Here is a 21671-nt window from a genome sequence, read left to right on the forward strand (position 1 = left end):
TATTTTGGTAAACTCAATCATGCTCCATGAAATAAGATAAATAATATTTTTCTGTTCGAATGAAATTTGTAGTTAAATTTTCGACCTTACGCGACAACAATAAAACTAATTGAAAATGAAGAGGGCATTCAATGAAGGCATCATTTTATTGATTTAGGATCAACGGGGGTGGGTGGCCCGAACCTCTCGGTTAGGACGCCAGAATGTGCGTAGCATCTCAGCTCATAATCTTGCAAGAAAGCTTCATATTGTCTATCCAGTCTTAATTTGCATGCTTTAAACTTTATATTACCGATGGTCTGACATCATAAAACGAGCCTGGTTCAAATTTATCACGAATTTTCTATAGGAATGTACCGTATTTTACTCGAAGAGGGCAAAAACACTATATATGGCCTTGGCAAAAAACGCTTTATCACCGCTCATTGCAAAAGAAGACTGAGGAAAATTTTGGAAATCACGTGGGTTGTAGTTTACGCGATCAAATGTGTAAAAATACGCAACACTTCTTCAAAACTGCGATGGCCCATACCTCCCGGTCCCGGGTCTCCTCTAGGTATGTACTTACATGCATACCTACATTCTCGAATTAAACATCAATAATACCTACCTACTATAGGGGAAGGAGGGTGAATTGCGCCACCTTATGGAAAAAGGCTAATCGTAAGAAAACCACTGGAGATGTAAGCATGCACTGGTGACCATTTTAAAGAGGAACTCATTAGCTACGATTTAAGAGCCTCCCGATCAATTAAGAATGTTTCGTTTGCTTCTGACAGTTGCTTTTTCAGAAACATGCAAAAGGGCGCATTTACCAACAACTGCTGTAAATTGCGCCCGGGGGATGGCGCAATTTGAATCCAATTGCGCCCTATCCTTTAGCATGGCTAAGCAAAGGAGACGGAATGCATACACTTCGGCATTCTATGTCATTGTGGCTTACTTGAACATGTGTTATGTGAATCAAGCTCGATACATAATAAATGTAGATATAAATTGCGATGTTTTTTTGCGAAGGTAAATAACTTTATTTGTGTCCGGTATGCTTTTGAAGTGGAACGAAAACGTTTGATGTAACCGACTAGATATATGAACGTATGCGCCTAGACGGTTATATTTTTAATCGTTTCTCTCAAAATTAATATTTTTTATTGCTTCTACAACTTTTTTGACATCAGTTTTTACTTTGTATCATATCTGTCACCTCTCACGCCTGTGTCCATGTTAAAAATGCCATATTTTGTCAATTACATCGCAAGTTCATAGCCCAAATGGCAGCTACATTATAAGTTCGATGAGAGAAATAATTTTTGGACTGACGATGGTGGGTTGCTCCCCTGCCTGACACAAAACTCCTTCTTTATTGCAATCAGTTAATGATGCATTCATACTGTCGTAATACAATAGCTACACCATTATTCTATTTGCGCCCCCCTGGCGCAATTGCCATGGGCGCAATTAAAATTGAGGTATTTTTTAATAAAAGCGTAGAAGTTACCATAAAGATGCTGAAGGATGTTTACTGTTTCAGTGAAATATAATGAAAAAAGGATTTTTCTTGCCAAATATCACTCTCAAAATCACACATGTATCGCCTATTTTTATAGCCAACGGTTCAAAATGCTGCAAAAAAGTTAAGAAAACGCCGTAATATCTTTGATGGCGTAATGAGCCTTGCTGATTGGCTTCATCGGAGAGCTTGGGCCATAAAAGGAACTATCCAGTGGTGAAAATAATGTTTTCGAAAACAAAATGCTTAACATGCCATTGAATTCGTGGGAATGTGGGCGGGCGCAATTGGTTAGGAGGGCGCAATACACCCACTTTCCCCTACGCATATTGCTCTTTGGAACGTCGCTTTCGGTATGGGGACAGGGGATATCATGGGTCTGAGCCAGCTGACACGGGTGACACCCCTTCAGTGGGGTTCTGGCATGGTCTGCGTTGGATCACCCACCACCACAATGAGCGGTTCCTCAAAACCAGCGTAATTGACCGGTGTGAGGCGGCGACGTGAGGCACGCGAGTGCGGGACCGTCCCCACGCCGTGGCGGTTCGGGTCAGGGGAGCAGCCCCTCCCCGCGCGGCGGGCGGTCGCCCATTCATCCGCGACCCCAGCCCCGTGACTGAGGGGTTGACAGAGGGCAAACATCACGTATTTAAAGGGACACTCCCACCTTAACATTAGTTTTGAGTTGAGATAGCCAAATTGGTGGCCATGGCCTGCAAATACCGGTTTGGGCACTCACAACATCGACAAATGCTTTAATTCGGAGATATGGAATTTCAAACTTGCAGTTTTCGGATTCTAAGGGGCTAGTGCATTGGTATGCCCCCTTAGAATTTGTGACGTCAGCGGAGATCTAACGATTTTTAAATCTTTTACTAAAACGTTTTGTAGCACGCGGTGGTATATGCTGCTTTGCGCGCAACAAATGCCGCACTTTCAAATAAAGTCGCTAGGAACAGCGGAGATCCCAAAAAGTAAACAAAAGTAAAAGTCTAATATCTTGAAAACCGGTGAATATTTTTCGATGAAATTTGGTAGATATTCGTTTTCGCTCTTTCTGAACCGAGCGACACCACTTTTGTGCCAATTCATTAACTTTTTTGAAGGTGGGAGGGTCCCTTTAAACTGGGCAAACAGATGGTGTTCTACGCTAGGGACATCTCGCGGCTGTGATTCACGATACTGCTTCGCCAAACTGCCTTTAGATGGTGGGTCAGTCGGTGTCCGTCTGCTGCTGTGCGCCGAGAATTAGCCCTATAAATTACGATGAATTACACATTCTAATTTCTAGTGTGACGATACCGTCACATTATCATATAGGTCGCGTTAAGATGCAAATGAAGAAACGACTGCGTTGAAAAAATATGTCATTTCATCGAACGCTGAAATGCTCGAAGTGCTCGCTAAAAAATAAACTCGCTAACTGAGCCCTGAAGGTCGGCTGCCGTGTTGCATTGCATTTAAGCCAAAAACGCGGGCTGGGTGTAAGTTGTCCAGAAACAATTTTTGGCCTGAAGTGTTCTCTAAAGTATTATCTACATAGATCCAGGGAACATATTTGCTATCTATGATGGCTTAGGAGATATTGAATCTTAAGTCCTCCGGTGTACCCTGTTTTGCGGCCGCCCACGTGTTAAAAGCTGCTGAACATATTTACTTTGACCAAAAAACGCGGGCACAGTTTTGTCTGTACGAAAATGACTCTTGCCCTATCGCATTCCACGTGAGCTGAAAATTCAGAAACCAGGGAACATATTTGCTACGACCAGTACTTCTCACGATTCAGACCGAAACGTGAAAAATAGCTCCAAAACCCTATGGTGGGCGCCTCTCCGCGGCGCCCGGCCGCGGGTCGCTAGTTCCCCAAACGACACACCATGCCCTTGGAGTTTTCCCGAACCCGCCCGTGGTACTAATACATCAAATTTAAGGGGGGCACCTTGCTATTGGTTCCCCCCTTGCAGAATTCAAGGGGGCACGGTGCCCCCCCCCCCCGTTCCGCCGCCTATGGCTGGGCGCGAATTGGAGCATACCCTAACGAGATGCATCAGCGGCGGCAGGCGCGGCGCACAAACCCGGCGCATTCTGGCACAGGTTCGGCAATGGGACTGTTAAAAACATGGGTACCTATGCCTCGCACTGTCGCACAAACTGTAGGATTTACAAACCTTTTTATCAACTTACAAAACAAACATGGCCCATGGGCGTCATTGACCCCACTTTCTGGACTTGAGATACAGACAGACTAAGGTCCCAATCCTGTTAAGTATTTCTATCATCATGCAAACTCTTACTCATCCCATGAGAACACTTGGGAAGTAGGTGTAGAATAGTGTAGAACAATTGTCAATGTTTGTGTTTTTTAGTAGTTATTAAAGAACTTTGAAGCGACAGACATGGCGCGCCCCATACGTTAAGTATTTATTTTTTCCCGTACAAAAAGCTGCTGTATGACCATAAACCTTGCCATAAACGATAAATTCGTAACTTGAAATGAAAATCAAAATGTGCGTGTGTTGCATCAGGACTGTGTGTTGCATATGATTATATCATATATGTTGATAGTCATTTCACAAGAGATAGTCATTTCACATTTACGGCATTGAGATTTTATACAGGTTGTGAACTTCAGTAGAGGTGAGTTTTTTTTACTTCATATTGATTACGGCGTTACCATGGGTGGAAGTTTATGGTACACTCGGGGGCAGATTGATGTTCCACCACTCCCTACCCATCGGGCTCCCATGGCTCAGCACTGGCTGCTGCCAGTGTTGCCTGCCCTCAGCACTGATCAGCACTGCCTGCCAGTGCCAGTGCTGCCAGTGCTGCCACTGGCAGCAGCCAGTGCTGAGCCATGGGAGCCCGATAGGTATAGGGAGTGGCGGAACATCACTCTGCCCCCGAGTGTACCTAAGATGTGGCAAGTGCTGTAAAATCATTTAGATTTACAAATACCACAATGCTCAATATAAAGCTCAGTGCCCCAGCCCTACCAGTTGTTAAGATTTTTAACATAAACTCTATCATGGCAGTGCATGGCTGCCGTGCAAAGGCAAAAACGCATATCTAACATTTTTCTGTCAGCACAAAATTTTACACAGGGGCGAGTTTTGTGTTTTTTGGTCATTGTGGTCTTCCATTGACCAGAAGCGCAGCAATGTATATATCATTTGAAACAGAATAACGCGCTCTACCTATGTACATGCGTATCATAGTCCAAAAGTAATAAATATTCATATAATTACATAAAAGTTTTTCTGCCATTGCAATATTTTCTTTGCGGGGGTGACCCATGCCAACGACAAACGCGTATCTGGGCAAATCCACACAACGGTAGATATGCGTATTTGCCACTCGCCACAAGGCGGTAGCACTATGGCAAATATGCGTATTGGGAGATATGCGCACGTGCCATTGGACACAGACGCCACCAGCTAGCTGGAAAAGAGACGTATAGTAAGATGTGCATAATTGCCACAATCGTCCTATCGGACTAGACAACTAACATATTGGATGATACGCTTGTTGTTTCGTGGCTCGTGCATACAAAACTTATGCCCGTAAACACATATGCACACGTCACTACCCAGTAAACATGCCGACGTCGGCCCGACGTCGGGCCGAGGCTCGGCCCGACGTCGGCCCAACGTCGGTTCAACCTCGGCCCGACATCGGCTGGACGTCGGATATGCCCGCATGTTCCGACGTCCAGCCGAAGTCCAGCCGACGTCGAGCCGACGTCGGGCCGAGGTCGTTTGCCGAGGTTGACGAGATCGTTTGTTGTTGGACCGACGGGGCCGACGTCGGCATGTTTATTGGGACAACGCGCCAAAAATATCAACCGGCGGCGGGATTCGAGCCCCCCCCCCCCCCAGTCGCCGACGTCGGCATGTTTACTGGGACAACACGCCAAAAGCATCAGCCGGCGACGGACTCGAACCCCGTGTCATTTGAACGCGAGATTAGTGCGCTAACCACTACACCACGCAACCAGATAGTGAATATAGTTTGTTTTGTTGGGTTATGCCCTTTCGGTCTGACAAGACCATTTCAGAGCCGGAAGGATGATAGGATGGAGACATTGGTCTTCTTGGCGAGCACCCTGGGTCCAGTTCATATAGAGTCCCTGGTCCCATTGCTGTTACGTGACACTTATTGGAAAGGGCGACCCCACAATGGATTCAAATAGCCACTCTTACACACCTGAACCAACGTTTCCCAAAGTGTCCCTTTGATAAGTGGCACTTTGGCAAAGTGACACTTGCCGACTGGCCTTTCTATATGAACTGAGCCCGGCCCTGGTGAGTTGCCGGGGCTGAGCCTAAAAAGGCGGGGCTAAAAAGGTTGCCGGCCTTTTAAAAGGTTGGACTTCAGCTGAGGACCGTTTGAGGCCTTCTGATGGCCATTTGGCGCCAGCTGAGGGCCCTCCGACACCAGCTGGGGGTCCTCTGACATCAGCTAAGGACCCTTTAAGGCCTTCGGAGAGCCGTTTGACGCGAGCTCAGGGCCCTCTGACGCCAGCTCAGGGCCCTTTGACGCCCTTGAAGGCCTTCTGAAGTCCGTTTGACGTTGGTGAAGGCCCTTTGAGGCCATTTGAAAGCCCTTTTAGGTCATCTGGGGCCCTTTGAGGCCATCTGAGTGCCCCTTGACACCATCTGAGGGCCCTTTGACGCTAATTGAGGGCCCTTTGAGGCCATCTGAGGGCCCTTTGACACCAGATGAGGGCCATTTGACGCTAACTGATGGCCCTCGAGACCATCCGAGGACCCTGTCACGCCATCCGAGGATCCTTTGAGGCCTTTTGAGTGTCATTGCAATTTCACCACAATCACCCTGGCTGCGCTACATACTAGGCATTTTATGGACTCATATGAGACTGCTGGGGAACGAGATGGGCCCTCCCGGTCTTTTCAATCTTTATTTCATCTCATTTTAACACGGTCTTCGGCGGTCCAATGATTAGGGGGCCCCCGACTTGAATGGAATGGATCATCTCATTGTCCTCATTGTGATATAGTGGAATCCAATGATTCAAGCAAGGCCGTATAAGAGGATTCAAGAACTTACATTCGCAGATAATATCGGTTACGAGCCTTTCCCTTCTCACGGCAGATTCACTCATCGAAAAAAGAATCACGTGTTTCACTACGATACCTCCGCTCAGGAGAAGCGGTCAAAAACGCATATCTGCAAAAATTGTCGAATGAACATGATTGAGAATCGCTCCACCAGGGTTGTATACCAATCAAGTCGATTGAATTGATTGATTTGATTCAGCGGGTATTTTGAGTTGATTGGATTGAGTCGATTGACTTTTCGAGATGACTGGTTGACTGACTCGTTTGACTTTAGCGACTGGTTGACTGATTTGATTCCCGAAAATTCAGTTGGTGACATACCAGGGAAATAAGCTAAAATTAGAGCACTCTATTTATTGCTCCTGCCCCATGTTGAAGAGATACCCCTAAAAGCGTGATCTTTTATCGGCCCTTACGCAGCAAGGCAGTACTTCTCAGACCGGTGGATGGTATCAATAGAAAGAGAATGCGTCAAAGATTAACATGAATTAATTAAAATAACATTAAAATGTTAATTAAGCGTGGAAATTAGTCCCAAACATAAGCTAATTATTGCTCCTACCTCGGCGACGGCGCTCCCCGCAGTCAGCGGAGAAGCTAAAATAAAAGTCACCATCCTCCTCCGTAAGTCAATTTTAGAGCGGCCGAGTGGACCGATGCGGGGCCACCAAACTGAGATAAGTCGTGGCTAGCAATTGCAAACCGTCATAGAAATCAATATCTTAAGACGTACAATATGGGATGATTACTCTGAAGCTGGAGTGAAAGCATGAGTAGATAGCAAGAAACGAAATGCATAGATTGGTTGAATTATGTACAATAGGCACAGCTCAATAGATGAAGCCATTTCTATGATGTTGACATCTGACATAACCCTTCCTCTCCTCACCTATGACCTAAGCGCATTGGCAGTTGCCGGCATAGTTTTTGAGCACGAGTGTAATTCGCCATCGGACCGCAATGCATGTTGCTAGGCTGTTGCAATTACAACGAAAATACGAATACTGCCTTCTTTTGTAGACGTTTGTTTTTTAGGCGGTCTTTGACGTACAAGGGGGCATACCTGTCGACAACTTGAGTTCCTCCGAATTTCAAAAACGCCCAGATTTTCAATTCCTTGTGCACTGTTGTAGGTACAGCTATGTTCACAAGTTTTCGTTTCCTCCTGTTCTAAAAAGGATGATATTTGTCGATTTCGTGCGTCGCTGACAGGAGGGTGCGTTTATTAATTAGGCCCAACGCTTTCTGCATCCGCGAGTACCTTCAAAAGGGAACAACAGTTTCCATTTATTACACTATGGGACATGTGACAAAATGACCACTGGAACACGCATGAAACGGAGCTCATATTCCTAAAAATGTCTACAAACACTTCTTTTCTGACACTATTAGCAAATACCATCTCAAGTTAGGTGGTTGACAGACAGTCAATGGAGATCTGGGGAGACTGAGTGATGCCAATTCACCACTTAACTGATAATGAGGGCCGAGGGGAGAGAAACATGCAACATGCACAACTGACAACTTGACAAGTGACATAACACTACCACTATTGCGCAGTGCACAACAAATTACAGCAGCCAGCCCAAAAATGCTTTTGGTGGCTAATTGCAAAACAAGTCACTAATAAATGTCTTAGTTGCAGCTGAACACTGCACAATCATCACACTGTTCACGCACTGAGTGAGATGCCACAGGTGGTTTGAATCACACTTTGGTAAAACTGCAAATCTGAAGTGTTGTCATGAGGTTCATGCCTCCATGATCACAGCACTTTGGTTGTGGTTGGCATACCACTTGTAGTCTGCAGAGTTCCAAATGAACTGCAGACACCTCATCTGGATCTGGTGGTCTTCATGTTGCTCAACTTCTTCAGGAGGCAAATGTCGACCACCCAGCGGAAGCATGGTCCTGCAGAAAAGAAAGGTAATGCATAAGGTACAAACATTATCTGATGAAACAGCCCCTTCTGTTGGCTGTTATTAAACTTTTAACATAACATAACACGTATTCCATGTATATTACATTTGTTGAAGTAAAACACTGCCAGCTATTTCAAAACCAGAAAATGAAATTATATTGTGGCATAATTCACATGCTCAGCTATCAGTATCAAATAATAAATTAATTTAAAATTTGGCATATTCTATAGAACACATTCATAGAATATTCTACTTCACGTCACAAGGACTCACAATCTTTCTGTTGGGTGTTTGATTGACGCATTAACTAAGTTTGTCTTAGGTTTTATTATTGCAAAAAAATCATATTGCATTATTGTATCAAAATACTGCCAGCAATAACAAAACAAGAACATGAAATGTCAATGAGCAAGCCGCCTTTCCTAAAAATGGGTTACTTTGAAAAGAATTTTAGTTTCTTTTAAGGAAAAGGAGAAATGATTATCAGGTAATTATCAGAAAACCACTCAACCAGCAAGTGGCTGGGTGGTTTCACAGCAAACATCAAGCCAAAACATATATTTACATTTATCTAACAATTAAGCCATTTGACTACTACAAGGATATGTGAGCAAAACAAGCATCCAACTATCCAATGTTGACTTCCTTGCAAAGTTTATGCCTTATTTTATGAAAATGTGTCACTAGAATATGATACTTATCATCGAATATTATTTAATTTACGATTTATTTCGAACGAAACGCACATGGAGTCCCGCGCCATTCTCGTCGACGATGAATATGATCGTGTTTCATGAAGAGATAAGTGGTTTCAATGGTCTTTCAAAGCAATAATTTGATGCAAAATTTGGTAGGAAATAATATAAAGCTGGTTCAAATGGCCATCAACCATTTAATACACCGAAAATACTCACAACTCCGACCCAACGACCACGCAGCACCGCGCACGCCACACAACTGGCACAATGCCAAAACTGCTGTCACAGCAGAAATGTTTTTTTTTCTCGATTGCAATTGTGAAATTATTTATTAAACAGAAGATGATCTTTCCGAAAAAGCGACTGATTTAATACACAGATGCATGGAAAATAAAAAAATCCCGGTAAGTTTATTTGTATTGTTTTGTCGATTTTGACATGCTCCTAGTTTGCAGCCATATTTCGATAAGTTCTACAGGGAGTTCAGAATTATTTCAGGACCAATCTTTTCCTCGTTCATTTTCCCGTCGATCATGAAATTTTTAGAGCGGAACAATTACTTTCCAGGCGGTCCGAGCGGTTTTCGTGAGAAGGGTGCAAAAATCGGCGTCATTTTTAGAGCCTCGACACCAGCTCAACACAGGACCCTATGGGAGACGGTGAAGTAGCGGAAGCAATAAATAGAGCGCTCTAATTTTAGCTTATTTCCCTGGTGTGTCACCGACTGAATTAGAGTGACTCGTATGATTGAGTCGATTGAATGGAAAGTTGAAATAAGTTTTAGTTGACGAAAAATAATGACACCAATTGATGACATCAAAGATCACAAAACTACACTGAAAACTGCTTGTCATCACAACTGCAATATGGAGTAGATGGCCAAATAAAGAACAGGGCCTAAACATGAACAGCCAACTTTGACTTTCAACTGCAATAACTGCTCCAATCCTGTGATAGAACCTGGCGATGCACCTACCTACCTTTCTGCACTCAGCAGGAATTTTTTTTTAATCCAGATGATAAAGTGCAAGGCCCTATATAATAAAGTGTGATTAATTACTAATTCACATCTCCACATCTCCTCAGAAGCAACCCACTGAACTCTATAAATATCTGAAACCCCTACAAAAATAACTGAAACAAAAGCGCCGTTTTCGTCTCGCTAATTACGTTTACAATAGCTAATTTGCTGCATTGTTTAATTTGCAGCAGAACGTTTGTTGATCCTTTTCTCCTGAGAGCCTAGGCATAACATATTTAATATATTTCATTTTCCTTAAAATATTTTACCGAATATTATTAAGTGGTTTTATTTCAATTGAAATAATAATTAAAACGAAATTGGCGTTGTAAAACCGATTTATTTTATGATGATCTACCATACTACATGATAATCAATGACGTCATCTTACCAAAAAATCAAAAGACGAAGAATAAGGATTTATAAAAGCTTAGCATACTTCTTGGCAAAACGTTTTCTTTGTTTTTTCGCAGTCGCACCAACGGCATTTAATTTTCCTTGTTCTTCTTCCTTTGTCCTTAACTTATCCTGTGGTTCCAGAGTCCCTGTCCTCTCTATTTCCTTTTAAATATATTTTTAATGCTCATCCCTATCCCCAAGTCCTAACAGTTTCAAATTGTATTGCAATAAAATGTTTTGAATTCTTCACATATAACCTATCTACCTTCGTTGGTACTGTTGGTAGCCAGTGACACATCTAGGCAGGTAAGTAGGTTCCTACCTGCTTTCCTGCTGTCTTCATAAAGCATACCTAATGAAGTTGTCAAATTTATAGCACATTTTCAACACTTTCATATCAATATGGTGTCAGTGTGGCATGTAACCTAGCTAGGTTCATTATGTTCAGGGTTCAATTCAGAAGAGCTCCGCATAACTCACATAAGAGACAGACGGGGGCTTTACATGGGGTAGATGGCCTGATGACTTAGCTGGAATATGGCCAAAATTAAATTGACAACTTTTAGGTGAAAGGTGGTGATTTGGGTTAAGGGGCGTTTATTGAAGTCAACTACTGGGTTATTTTGCACCCATTAAATGAAACTTCTGCTCCAATTCTACCCATTGAACCTCAATATCATGATCCACCTGTCCATCACTAGGTATCCTTCCTTATTACATAGAAACTTTGAATGGCATGGTAATTTATAATTCTAAATGACAATATTTTTGTTTCTTCTGTAGGTAGGTAGGTAGGTAGGTACACCAGACTGCTATGGACACTTTTCCAAGTTGGTGGGGCAAAAAACCTAATGTATATCTTGGTTTGAGTCGTTTGATTGAGTTGATTGATTCCTTTCATTGTCGCGTTTGAGTCGATTGAATCAATTCCCGAAAACTGCTCTGACTTGATTGATTTGATTGGTTTCCCAAATTTGTCGTGATTGAATTGATTGCTATTGATTGAGTCGTATACAACCCTGCGCTCCACCACGACAAAAACGCTCATCTACGTTGCTCGTTCACTGTTTACCAAGCCAAAAACGCGTATCTGCACAGATATGCGTTTTTGTCTTGGAATGCAAAGACATTATAGCACACGGAGACCAACAATACGCATATCTGCACAGGGACGTATCCAAGGGGGGGGGGGGCGACGGGGGCGGTCGCCCCCCCCCCCCTGGGCCCTGCCGGGCCCCAAAAGCGGGCCCAGCAGGGCCCGCTAGGCAGCAAGAAAGCGGGCCCGAAGGGCCCGCTTTGGGGCCTAGTCAGGAACAATTTGGGGTCGGCTGGGCCAAAAAGCGGAAGGGCATGTTCAGAAGGATTTGTTCGAATTTTTTGGTTCGCGGATGGGCCCCTGGGGCCCTGCCGGGCCACAAACAGGTCCGTAACTGGGCCCTTCGGCCCACTTTTGGGCAGAGCGAGGGCAATTTGGAGCCCGGCAGGGCCCCAAAAGCGGAAAGACCCGTTCAGAAGGATATGCTCGAGCCTTCGAGCTTGAGGAAGGGCCCCGCCCTGCCGGACTCCAAACGGGTCCCTTATCGGGCCCAAAGGTATCGCTTTTGAGCTAATTGGCCCCGGAGAAGTTATGGTTAGCGGATCCGAAAAAATCCTCTTCCGTGCCCAGTCACAGGGCCTGTCTGTGCCCTAGATGTGGAAGGGCCCGCTGAGAAGATCTTGCCCAGGCTTTCGGGTCCAAAAAGGGCCCATAGGGTCTTGCCGGTGCTCATATGGGTCCCTAGCCGGGCCCCACAAGCGGACCGGGCCAAGCCAATGACAAACGGGGGCCCGGGAGGTCTACAAAAGCGGAAGGGCCCGCTCAGAAAGCCTTGAAGCAGGCTTTTGAGCTTAAGTATTGGTCCCTCGGCCTCGACAACGTATCAAGAAAGCGAGCCCAGATATACACTTCCGTGCCCAGTCTCAGAAACAGCTTGTCCTGGCCGGGCCCCAGAAACGGAAGGGCCCGCTGAGAAGGCCCTGCCCAGGCCATGGGGCCCGAGGAACAGGCAACAGCCGATGATGGGACCCTTTCGACTGACCTCATGGGGCTGCTCCTGTTTACAGTTCTCCGAACAAAATGAGCTCCATAGTTGCGCCACGGATGGCGTTTGGGACAGGCGGTGGGGGAGGCGTTTGAACACCCTCTCTCTCTCTAACTCGGCTCCTGGGCCACGTAGCGACACGTAAGCGTACGTGGCATTCGGAAGAGCGTAAAAAATCATGCCGAAAGTAACTCGGTCATTTTCTAGGTCAGGTCAAAGGTCAGGTCACCATAAGTCAGCAAAGGTCACATTTTGCCTATTTCAACATTGTTTGACAACTCCGGCGCATAACCCGGGTACAAACAGAGCTGCAGCAGCGCCACAAAAAAAACGCATTCAATAGTTCTTTTAACGTTCTTTCCGTAAACTGTTCTCAGAATTGACCTGCGATTAACCCGCGCACCGACGGGGGTCCGCGCCAACTTAGAACCGACGGGGAGGGCGGATGACCGCCCGCCCCCTGAGATCTCAAGAACGAAGCAAGATAGCGACAAGCGGTAAACGGCATGGGGTACGCACGGACAAGGTCTACAATTTTTAATTAGGTCATTTCCAGATCAGGTCAAAGATGACGTCACAGGGGTAAAAAAGTCAAAATGGCGGCGCTAGATATGAAGAGTTTTTCTCGAATAACTTTCGAATATGCCAAGCTAGGAACAAACTAAGGGCACCATCGTGATCCTCTCGTCAATCCGCATCGAATCATACTCCGTTATCTACTGTAGCTCTGACACGACGTGACAAAGTTGCAAAAAAGTGATTTGAGGTTGGGTCATTCGAAGTAACCTGGTGATCTGACCTTAAAAGTTGGGAGGTTCAAACTTGCACACCATGTGTAAAATTAATGAGAAAATAGTCATGCCAAATTTCGCGGCGCGTAGCGCCGCGGTTTTCCCGCTATTCACGATAACCTCAAGGGGGGGGGGCGGATAACAGCCCCCCCGTCGGTGCTCGGGTTAACGGTTTAGCCTCTTGAGAGAAAAAACTTTTAAAATAGTCGTTTTTATGAAACACTTTTTTTCTTTAACAATTTTCGACTCAGGAAAAGGCACGACATTTCTTTTGTCAGCATCGTGTTACTCTCGTCGAGACGCGTCGAATGAACTACATATAATTTGACCTTATCAGGTCATTTAGAAAATTTGAACTAAATTCAAGGTGACCTGACCTGAAAGGTCATGTTGCACATCCGTCAAACCGTATCGTCGATAAGGCCTGAACACATCTAAGGTGTTTTCAACGCTCTAGCGTGTCTCTAACAAATGCTATTGTCAAAAGCTGTGGAGACGTTTCGTGACCTGAGATGACCCCATAGACATAAGGAGGGGTCACGGGTACAAATTTCCGATTTAGGTTGTCATTTTTTATGTAACCAGGTGATTGAGGGTGCCTAGGATGACGTTTGCCTAAAAGAGGCACCTTTCGATTTTCTCCCATTTATAAAACCTAATGGAGAGGGCGCAAAAATTGACTTGACCTTATGTCACCACCGGTATGCAAATTTCGAGATAATCATTTTACACATACTGTTACTCTTATCAATCGCTAAAAGTTTCAAGCCGATCGTTCAGTCGGTGTTGCTATGGAGAGCATTCTAACCTTTTCTGAGGTGAGGTCACTTGACGTGGTCTGGTGACCTGACCTTGAGCGACCTGGGTGTAAAATTTTCATATCTGTAGATAAGATTCATCCCTCTTTTTTATATCCACGCAAAACCGCAAGGAGGAGGTGTTCAAACAGCCCCCCCCCCCCCCCCCCCGGCCGGGCGCGGGTTAACGAACTTCAACGGAAGTGAACTGCAAAAACGAACTTCAACGGAAGCTAACTGCAAACATGTTATCAAGGTCGAGAAACGCAAGACAATGCATTTTCATTTACAATGCCAAATTCTATCGTAAATTTGCTGTTTTTTTCGACATTCTCGAATTTTTACACGCCAGGATAGGCAGTCGCTGTGGGGCCCCTTTTGGCTGACCTCCGGGCCCTTCTCGGCTGTCGCCCCCCCCCCCCCCCCCCCTGAGCGAAATCCTGGATACGTGCCTGTATCTGCAACAGATATGCGTTTTTGTTTTGGAAGGAGGATTATTTAATCCAGACGATTACCAGCAGGGAGCAGATATGTAAAAGTTATGTGTTTTTGCCTCTGTGGGTGCCTGCCTAATTGTGTTGTGTGTGCTTTTTCCAAACTTATATATGAAATATTTAGTTATTAAATGACGTATAGACTTTAATATCGATATGAGCATGTGTAGCTCATAGAGAGGAATCGAATGGTATAAAAAAACAAATTTTGCCAAAATTGTTAGTTATGCGTTTTTGCCTTTGCACGGCAGATGGTAAGAGTGACTTCGGTATCCAAAAATAGACCATTGGCCTTACCACTAAATTTTGGAAAGTGACATGGTGCATTGGGCAGTCTTTGTTTTCAGCACAGGCAATGATAACAATAATTTCAATATTTCAATAGTTAAGTTGTCAGATGGATAGATAGGGGAGACTGGGGCGATGCGTTACACTTTTTGGTCTTCTGCACTTAGTGGCCAAGCTATTCAATGAAATTGCACCAAATTTGGTCACATGCTAGCTGAATCAATTTGGAAAGCACATGCAAACTTTCACTTCTTTACGACTATTCACTTTTGTGTGAAATTCAGAAAACCAAAGCAATATTTTTGGGGTAAGTTGAAAAATTATGGGGCAACTTGATACACGATATGGGGTAACATGTTACACTTCTTTTTTCGTAGTTTCTTCATCATTATAACGGTCATTGCCCGTCCTATCGGAACCGATCGTGAGCCTCCCTAATGGATAATACTAAACATGCTTTCCTTTCTCATTGAAAGGCAAGAACAATAAAGCATAAACCATTACTGTACTCCACACGCATGAAAAGGCTCATCAAACATGGCTCAATCTCTGATTTGCCTTTACTGCGACGCCAAGGGCACCATGCATTGCCATACTGACCGGAGTTTGATTTTCTGCACAAAATTTACGCCCAGGTGAAATGGAGCACGCTATAAGCAGTCTTGGGTAGCCATCTTTAAACATGCCCCGGCCCTGCGGCGGCCGAATTTCTCAAGACTGAACTCAAATGTTTGTTTACATGAAGAGGCTAGTGCGTTTTTCTTGGTGATCTTACAAAAGAAATCATCGCTTAATTTTGTGAACATGCATTCAACATTCTTACACAAATAACCTTGACAAAAAACGACCCAAAGTGTTGGACAGCAAAAAATACTTTTGCTGTCACAACTTACCCCAGTGCGCCTACAGGGCGACATGGCGTTCCACCAGGTCTGAGCCTGCAGTGACATGTAAAATGTGCGTAACCTTTCTGCTAGCGTAAATATTGGCGCCATATCAAGAGTATTTTTAAAGATATTTCCTTTGTAACAACTTACCCCTGTAACAGCTAGCCCCACTCTCCCCTAAAAGGCATAAAAGTATTGCTTTGATCAAGATGCATAAAACATGATAATTCTTAATGCTTCTTACTTGTTTTGGTTTTCACTGTTTTCTCTGCAAATTGAAAATGAAGATGGAAAATGTACAACTAGAAATTGATATTTGTATGTTTTATTTCCTTGTATTTCATTAATATTTCATAACAGTATGAACAAGTACAAGCTAGTTGTATATAGTATGATCTATCCTGCAGCTAGCATTCATAATGTTTGAGAGCTTAATACAAAGTTTGCTTAGAAGTTTCAAGGTCCGCTGTGCCAGATGTCTTAGATGCAATGCTGCATAGTCACTGGATTTTTGTGACTGACTATGACTCCTGTTTTCAATAATCAACTCTGACTCCATCTGTAACAATGGACAATGGCATTTCTTTTGAAGTCGATATATTGATCTGTGATCATATAGTTCATATTAGAAAGGTATCTAAGTTTTCTATCTTTCTTGAAGCAATCTTGCAAGTTTCAAGGCCTAACATGGAAAACGTGACTCTGATTAATTAGCCATCTTCTGCTTTTCATGCTCAAATTGGGACTCAAAAGGAAATGTCAAAACATGTTTGTGAAAGATGGGTTTTATCATGTGAACAAATCAGATTACCATTTCTACATTCTCCAAAAGCACAATGTTGACAAAATTTTCCCCATGCTTCTTGCAGGCTGACCAAAATGACGACTGTGCTGGGCCTTGGGCCTGGCCTGTTCACACTCGTCCTTCTCTGGTCGCTGGTCATCCTCGTCTGCCTGGTGTTCATGCGCGCACGCCGCACGCTCGCGCTGTCGTCCGTGGCGGCAGCGGCCATCTTCACGTTTCTCCTGAGTCGGATGCCCATCAAGGCGGCAGGCCACGTGGATACCGATGATGGACGGGTGAGTAAAGGAGATTATGTTTTGGAATGTTTGGGCTCCGCTATCGCACAGGATTCAGGGTGCTGATATATATGGAAACAGCGATATTCGTGAGCAGGCATTGATGTGACATTGCAGTGTTGTCTGGTTAATATTTGGATCCTTTTGCTTGAAAAAAATTGTATTGCTGTCGCAAGCAATTGGAACACGTAAGACTTCAGTTGCGTTCAATATCATAGCTTACGTGACGATACGAAAGCCGTCATTGGCCCCATTTACCCCCTCATTGCCCCCTTCCATTATTTTGTGTTGTCTGCCTCAGACCGTTTGTGCCGCCGTCTCGCTGGCAGATTGTCGATCCGCTCTACGTGTGGCGGCTGGTGCTGGTCGTACTACTGTTCCTGGCCGCTGCCGGTGGGGGCGCTGCCGTCCTGCTCCTCCATTTCAACGAGCGTGTGCTGGCCAAGCCGCTCCTTCGGTTCGTCCCCACGTGACGGCCGCCCCTGCCGGCTTATCCTCCGCTGCTTCCGAACGGATGTGTCCCGAGGTCTGCTTTCCAGAGTCCGGTGCTTGCAGCCGGTGTGCTGGAGCAGCTGAATGGTGTACAGTGGAAAGACTACCGAGTACCGAAGTCTGCCGATTTTTGTGTGACTTGGCTGGGGCATGAACCCTGTAACTGAAACTCGTTTCAGTGAGACGCCTTGGATCTGTTGTGGGAATCCGGAACAGCCCGGTCTCTCTGGGTCACGAAGACTGCCTCTACAATTGTCGATATCAGTAAGCTGACGAGTCCGTCCATTGCAAATGAGTGATAGTTCGCTTCGCGAGACGTGAACTGATGCGAAATGCTGCATTAATGCATATGAATGGCGTATCAACAGTTGAAATACTATTCCTACAGTGAGTAACGACTGGTCATGCTTGTGTCGATTTTCGTGATACATTTCTAGTCACTTCAACATTGCACTACTCGAATGTTTTTTTTTTCGTTTCTGTCTGAGTGCTGATTTATGGATTGAAATACATGTTGCAGCGCTGCAAGGACGATCTCAGTCGAGGAACGGAAATGTACAATAACGTGCATGTCAAAAGTCGATGTCTTTTGATAGCTCTGGCGAATCCAAGGGCGCAGCTGCGTTGGATGCTGGCCCTGGCCGTGTCTACAATAGTATGAAAATGAGTATTATCATACGATAACTGTAACAAGTTGTGTTTCAGGAATCCGCTAGTTGAGTGCAAAAGAACAATTGAAATCCATGTGAAAGCCAAAGTCCAAGCAATTTTGAATTTAGTAATTGTTCGGAGTGTCCCCAAACGCAGCACCTGAAAGGCAACCTCTCTGGATTCGCCAATGACCTGAGACCTGTCGCTGACGGATGCTCCTCCATTTGGTTCACCAGGCAAAAGTCGCGTGATAGTTCGATGAAAAGACACGCATAGGCCACCTTTCCGTACATCAATGCCGTTTACCGTTTCACTGTCACATTCCTACATTTGTGCGGGTCAACTCACCTAACCACTTCTCGTACAAGTGTACAGGCTTCACACAATTTATTTCTGTGTAAATACTGAATACACGTTTTTCATTGCTGACAGAGGTAAATGTTTGGTGGTGATATGAAGGCATTGCGCATGCGTTTTACGTGATTTTTGAGTGATTAAGGTTTTCAGCAGCATTGGATCACTGCAGCCCCAGCAGCATCCAGGATGATGGTTGCATCCGCGTTGTGCTGCCACAAAACGGTCACTGTGTGTCATGTGCACAGTTACTAAGCTCCATCAGAAGTTCGTCTCAGCGACGGGCGCCTACCGCCCGAAATTCCTTGCCACTGGCGGTCTCGGGGAAGGGTGCAGTGACCGCCATGTCACGCCCCGATTTGTATGTGTACGGACCTGAGCGCATGGCCAGCAATGGACAGCGAGATGGTTCATGATGGTTCATGGGTGCGGCACCCATGAACCATCATGAACCATCTCGCTCAGTTGGCCAAGCCACTGGCGTTTGGGTCCCGCTTTTCGGCTTCCCCCATTTCAGACCCCGTCTGGGGCCGACGGTGCCCTTTGGTCTTAGCGGCTGATCAGTGATCGAGCGCTAGGTTGGAGTCGCCCAAAGGCAATCAGCCAGCAGCCAGGAGCTTATTGAGTGTTGTATTGTACATGTTCGTCTCACCCAATATTCTATCCCACCCTACTTTCCGCTGCCCTCTAGAACTGAAATTTGATACCTACACTTTATAGTTTAGGAGCAATTCAATTTTCGGTCATTTCATTTGTCCGCATTCCCCTTGAACTGGCAGTGCACCAGAGTTTTTTATATAGAACAAATTATTTATCTTGTTAGCGTTTCCCACCAAATAAGATAAACCACAGTACATAGTTGGAGCATTTCCAATCCAACCACACACTATCGCTGCAGCTGTCTGCTGGCGGGATGACCAAGGCCGGGATGACGAAAAATTTCGCAAGCACAGGGCTGAAAAAAGTGTTTCGGTGGTTGTCGTCCAAAGGCAAACGGGCTTATTTGGTTGTCAACTCAAGATGTCTAACCCGCGCTCCGCTGAGGGTCCTTGATTTCCACGCCCTGCTCGGGAGGGAGGGGGGGGGGTCGAACATCCGCCCTTTTAACTCGGAAATTGGGTCACGTAGTGACAAGCAGTAAACGGCATTCGAAAGAACGTCCAAAATAAGGGCGAAAATATGACATTTGTTTTTTTAGGCTAAGTCAAAAGTCAGTTCACCAGAGGTCATTCAATGAAAGATATTGCCTTTCAGTTTTGTTTTTTTTTTAACACCGGACGCACAACTCGGGAGCCAACCATATACCTACATAGAGCTATACAGCGCCGCGGAAAAGATTAGATAGCCCTTTTGACCCTTCCCAGTAAACATGACGACGTCGGCCCGACGTCGGGCCGAGGCTCGGCCCGACGTCGGCCAAACGTCGGTCCAACCTCGGCCCGACATCGGCTGGACGTCGGATATGCCCGCATGTTCCGACGTCCAGCCGAAGTCCAGCCGACGTCGAGCCGACGTCGGGCCGAGATCGTTAGTGCCGAGGTTGACGAGATCGTTTGTCGTTGGACCGACGGGGCCGACGTCGGCATGTTTATTGGGACAACGCGCCAAAAGTATCAACCGGCGGCGGGATTCGAGCCCCCAGTCGCCGACGTCGGCATGTTTACTGGGACAACACGTCAAAAGCATCAGCCGGCGATGGCATTCGAACCCGGTGTCATTCGAAAGCGAGGTTAGTGCGCTAACCACTACACCACGCAGCCAGCTAACGGGATTGGTTTGTTTTGTTGGGTTATGCCCTTTCGGTCTGACAAGACCATGTCAGAGCCGGAAGGATCATAGGATGGAGACATTGGTCTTCTTCGCGAGCACCCTAGGTCCAGTTCATATAGAGTCCCTGGTCCCATTGCTGTTACGTGACACTTATTGGAAAGGGCGACCCCACAATGGATTCATATAGCCACTCTTACACACCTGCACCAACGTTTCCCAAAGTGTCCCTTTGATAAGTGGCACTTTGGCAAAGTGACACTTGCCGACTGGCCTTTCTATATGAACTGGGCCCGGCCCTGGTGAGTTGCCGGGGCTGAGCCTGACCAAAGGATAGGCCGAGCAGCCCCCAAGCACTCACCGCACCCGGCTACGGGCGAGCTCGGCTTACGGGCAATCCCAAATGGGATAAAGTTTCCCGTCCAGTCCGGATCAGGGGGTTGCGGCGTGGAGGAAGATTTGAGTTTCCTTCCATTCCATTCCATTCCAGAATGTTTATTGCGCATCGACAACCTATAAGTAAAACGATCGGAAAATGAACATGAATAACAGAGATAAAGCAAAATAATATAAGAGTGGTGCAAAAGCACATTGTGCTTGACTCTAGGCACCACCTCTTGTAACATAATCAGATAGACATCATAAACATAAAACAACATGAACATAGCCTTCAGATCAACGTCGAATATAACATAAACATACAACGTAATGAAGGTAACGTAGCGTAATGAAACAAAACTACCACTGCCGCCGCCACGACAGGCCACCGACCCAACCCGCGCTGACGTCACTCAGCCCACCGGGGACGCCGCCCACAAAACTGAATGAGGTAGGTAAATTAATAGGTAAATCCAGGCTGGCACGGTCCGCCGACATCAAAACAACGGTGCGTCAGCTGATTATTGGTCCTCCGATTCAGGAGAAATTATTAACGCGGGAACGCCGGCGCTAAATAAAGGCGGTAAGATTCACGGCTTTGCATGATCGTGTGCAATATTTTTTATAGTATCAAGCGGGGGGTATTGCTGGAGTTTTGCAAATAAATATTTTGCTCTCAGTTTGGCTATGCGATCGTGAACACTTTATTTTCATAGATACGATATGAAATAGGATAAACAGGCAATACCATAGGCCAACCCAAGGCTATGTAGGCCAACCTTAGACTTCGCATAGCCATGGACATTGCGTATGAAGGTACTCGCCGATCGTACCACGATACCACGGGCAAGATATCAGACTTTTGGGAGTTTTGTGTCGCTGGAATGTATTTTAAGTGCTAAGAAGGAAAATAATTCAATTTAATGATGTCATGGACAATGGACATTTAGTCATTCCAAGCATATAATTTGCCTGGCTTCGAC

General features: G+C 45.4%; 1 protein-coding gene across 4 annotated transcripts in view; it reads left to right on the top strand.

Annotated features, from left to right (window-relative positions):
- The window catches only part of LOC122364731 (transmembrane protein 218-like), a 71932-nt gene extending 54057 nt beyond the window's left edge, over positions 1-17875 (top strand). Inside the window, exons 1-4 of one of the 4 annotated variants that reach the window (XM_043335414.1) lie at positions 3998-4144; positions 7605-7613; positions 16833-17046; positions 17376-17875. In XM_043335414.1, the coding sequence (XP_043191349.1) occupies positions 16846-17046; positions 17376-17519 (345 nt within the window). In that variant the 5' untranslated portion in view covers positions 3998-4144; positions 7605-7613; positions 16833-16845 and the 3' untranslated portion in view covers positions 17520-17875. Of the gene's footprint in view, positions 1-3982; positions 4148-7604; positions 7614-10679; positions 10935-16832; positions 17047-17375 lie in introns of those variants that run through there. The other 3 variants (XM_043335415.1, XM_043335416.1, XM_043335412.1) reach the window with 3 other exon arrangements.
- The last annotated feature ends 3796 nt before the right edge of the window (positions 17876-21671 follow it).

Source organism: Amphibalanus amphitrite, unplaced genomic scaffold (assembly GCF_019059575.1).
Source record: "Amphibalanus amphitrite isolate SeventyFive unplaced genomic scaffold, NRLGWU_Aamphi_draft 000694F_arrow, whole genome shotgun sequence".
Classification (NCBI taxonomy): domain Eukaryota; kingdom Metazoa; phylum Arthropoda; class Thecostraca; order Balanomorpha; family Balanidae; genus Amphibalanus; species Amphibalanus amphitrite.